We start from the raw sequence: 3,703 nt of genomic DNA, 5'->3' as shown, positions 1-3,703 counted from the left end.
TTTGGTGATAACTGAGTTGCGGCTGTGTGATTATTATTTAACGAATTTAACGAATTGAGCCTCACATTTTTTTTCCGATAACGAATTGGCGCATAATCTTTTATTCCTGACATTTGTTTTGCTTTTTCTTCGTACTCTTCATATTTATTTCGTATTTCTTGAACAAATGATAAAAGAGAATTTAGGGCATTTACAGCAGTTTGAAGAACTATTTTCGGGTCTTGTAAAAGATGGCTTGTTAAATCAAACCTCTCTAAAATGTCATTCCAAAAAATTGCATAAAATGCCACTTCAAGTGTACACATTGATTCATTGAGTTTTTTGGATTCGATTTTAACAATGTCTTTTTGTTCAAGATCGTTTGAAATTTCTTCCAAAGCTTCTTTTATAAAATCATAACCAAATACAACTGCTTTTGTTGCATCTGCACGACATGACCAACGGGTTTCATTCAAATTCTTTAATACGTAAACACGTTTATTTTTATCTATGGAAGCTAATTTTTTTGTTAAAAGTGCATAACGTGTGGGAGTTGCAGTAAAAAACACGTACAGGTTTTGTATAAAATCAAAGAATCGAATAGCTGCAACACATGAGTTGGCTGCTGTTTTCCCAACTAAATTTAGAGAGTGACCACAACATGGAACAAATTCTGCGAATTCATTTTTATTTTTAATTAAGGCTTGCATTCCTTGATACTTGCCACTCATGTTGGCCGCATTATTATATGACTGACCACGACAGTCATTCAATCCAATTTTATGATAGTCCAAAAATGTAATAAGAGTATTTGCCATTTCAATGCCAGTGTGACCACAATTTGGTACAAATGTTAAGAATCTTTCTACTGGAGTTATTTCTTCCATATAGCGTACTACTATAGTCATTTGATCTATATGTGCTTCATCGGGAGTAGAATCTACAGATACAGAATAATATTTTGATTTTTTAATTCTTGTAATTATTTCGCCTAATACTTCTTTAGCCATAAGATCAATTAATTCTTCACAAATAGTTGATGAAAGGTAATTTGTGTGGCCACTTTTTTTATTCGCATGATCTCTTATATGAGCCGATAGAAATGGATCAAACTCCGCCACTAATTCAAGAATTCCAAGATAATTTCCATTTCTTGGTGAACCAATTATTTCGTTATCTCCTCTAAATGCTAAGCCACGTTCTGCGATAAATTTGATCGTGCTTACTACTCGCTTTAGAACTTTACGCCAATAAGAAGATAATTCTGCAATTTGTTTTTGAAGTTGAAGATCAAGACAACCAATTTTTCTCTCTCGATGATTTAATGAAAGAATTGCTTCAAGATGATGTTTAGATGTTTCATGTTGGGATAACTTTTCAGCTGCATGCTTCCAATCACAAAATCCATCACTAGATAACTTTCCACTTTTTATCCCTAATAGTTTACAAATATAACAATAAAGTTTACCAGTAGTTGGTGAAAAACATAGCCAATTACGATTAATAACTTCTTTATTTTTAGTTATCCGTTTGAAAAAATGTATAGAACATTTTCTAGTTTTATGTGCAGAGCGATCAACCCGATCTTGTTGGACGGATTTTGTTTCTAATACAATTTTATCGCAGTTTTGCAAATGTTTAGATCCTTGTTTTATCCAGTATGTTATCATTTCATTGGTAGAGTTTTGAGGCCAAATACCAACATCATTTTCAAAACCAATAAATGTCTTCGAAATTTCCAGTTCTACGATTGGTTCATTTCCTATAGTATTGGTATTTTCAATATTTAATTTACGAGATTCAGAATCATCATTTTTTTCCTTTTCTATTGATTCATTATTCTCCACTTTTGGGTTAGATTGTTCGACAACTACATTTTCACAAATTGTTTCATTTTCATTGGAGGTTAAAATTTCAACATTTTCATTATTAGTTTCATTTTTTGAAACATTTGCTGACTGTCTCGAGGAAATAAAATAGTTGGTCAATTTTGGAATTTGGGAAATAACTTCTTCTCTCTGGTTATAACGATCTACTTTTAACTTTCTTTTTTGTGCACCAGAAGCATATATGCGAGGTGTTTTATGACGATCGTCCATAGTTATGGTAAATGAAGAATTTATGACTATAATAGAGTAAAATATATTTATATTACAAATGTATCTGATATTATAAGTACCTATTCAGTGAATATTTCATTCCAGTAGGAATAGTAGGATTATTATTTAAAAATAACAATTAAATACTTAATTTATACCGTTTAAGGAGGCTGCAGTCGATCGTGTTTTAAGGAAATTAATATAGACAATTATTTGCATATTGCATTGCTCGGCTATGAACATTATTCCGATGCTCGGAATATTGGTACGGTCTATACAAATATACAATGTATAACAAAAGAAATAAAAAACGCGAAAACTGGTACTATTCAAAATTTAATTTTAGTGGTCAATTATACATACAATCATAAAATTACAACGATATTCAATACGTTTTTAAATAATAAAATAATAATAATTTTTTTTAAGTGAAAAATAGAACACACTCAATCCACTATTGCGATTAATGTACTGGTGAGAACTTGCTGTATATTATAGTTCATGACATTATTGATTAATAGATATTAATTATGGTATCTTATGGTATCTTATCTTATTCCGCGTTTAAAAAGACCGTACCAGTTTTCCGTTAACCCATTATTCCAATCATTATAATTTATAAATATTAGTTATAATCACATATTCACATATCATAAAATATCAATCTTATATTTTGTGGAATTGTATCCGTAGGCCCGCATAATATAATATCGCCCGGTCGGACAGTCAGTTATATTCGAAGGACACTTAATTTTTTTACAAATTTTTCAAACACAAATAAAATTAGAAAACAAATTTAAAAAATATATTCCAACAGTAATTAGATAAACTTCTCGTGTTTAATTTGGTATAAAAACTATGTTTCTACGACTTACGAGGCCTGAGTAATATTGGAACTACGAAAACATGTTTTTACGATCTATTTTTTTCTACCTACAGTGACGGCTCTTAACTACTATCGTACGTGCAGGAACAAGTTGTTATTAAACTATTATATTATAGATTATTAAATAATAACTAGGTTTTTATCGAGGTGATTTTGAAAATCTATTTTTCCAGCTGTGCTATCAATAAATATAAAAAACGATATTTTTTATTTATATTTTTAATCGTGACACTAACAATTTTCGGAATATTAAAAACCACCACGGTAAAAACCTAGTAGGTTATCTCGTTAATCAATCTTAATCCGTTTTCAAAATTGAAATCTGTCAAACCAAATTACTACAGTTTTGTCTAGATTTTTGGTCTAAATGCCACTTTTTTACACAGACAGCAGCCCCCTTGATTGAAAATCGTCGAATTACTAAATTTAATTTAATAAAAAATATATTGTACTAACCTGGATAAATATCAAGATCAAAATATACTTTATGGTTGAATCGTGAAAACTGAGTGTACCATCTATTTTTCCTATCGTCTACGGTCTACCGCATCAATATCATAAATAATTACATCTTTCTCTACAGTCTACGTTATCGCATGATTTTATTTAGAACTTATTCAGCACGCATTTATTTATAACAGTCCACAGCGGACGGCTTGCTATACAAGTTATAATATGTGTTTATTTATAACTGTTTTTAATTAAAATATCTGCAAGTCTACAAGATAATAATAACATA

The 3,703-nt window shown here is 29.9% G+C and overlaps 1 protein-coding gene across 1 annotated transcript; it reads right to left on the bottom strand.

The window, feature by feature from the left end:
* Window positions 1-65: 65 nt before the first annotated feature.
* LOC112680213 lies at window positions 66-3,500 on the bottom strand (the record flags this gene model as incomplete). Its single annotated transcript, XM_025550251.1, has 2 exons — window positions 3,421-3,500; window positions 66-2,104 (listed from the first exon to the last, which is right to left on the bottom strand). A coding segment is annotated over exon 2 (2,013 nt), but the record flags the coding sequence as incomplete, so codon positions are not given.
* Between the last annotated feature and the right edge of the window lie 203 nt (window positions 3,501-3,703).

The sequence above is a fragment of the Sipha flava genome, unplaced genomic scaffold (genome assembly GCF_003268045.1).
Source record: "Sipha flava isolate LNK unplaced genomic scaffold, YSA_version1 17505_pilon_pilon, whole genome shotgun sequence".
Lineage (NCBI taxonomy): Eukaryota > Metazoa > Arthropoda > Insecta > Hemiptera > Aphididae > Sipha > Sipha flava.
The sequence above is the reverse complement of the archived record's forward strand: the minus strand, read 5'-3'. Positions and strand labels throughout refer to the sequence as shown.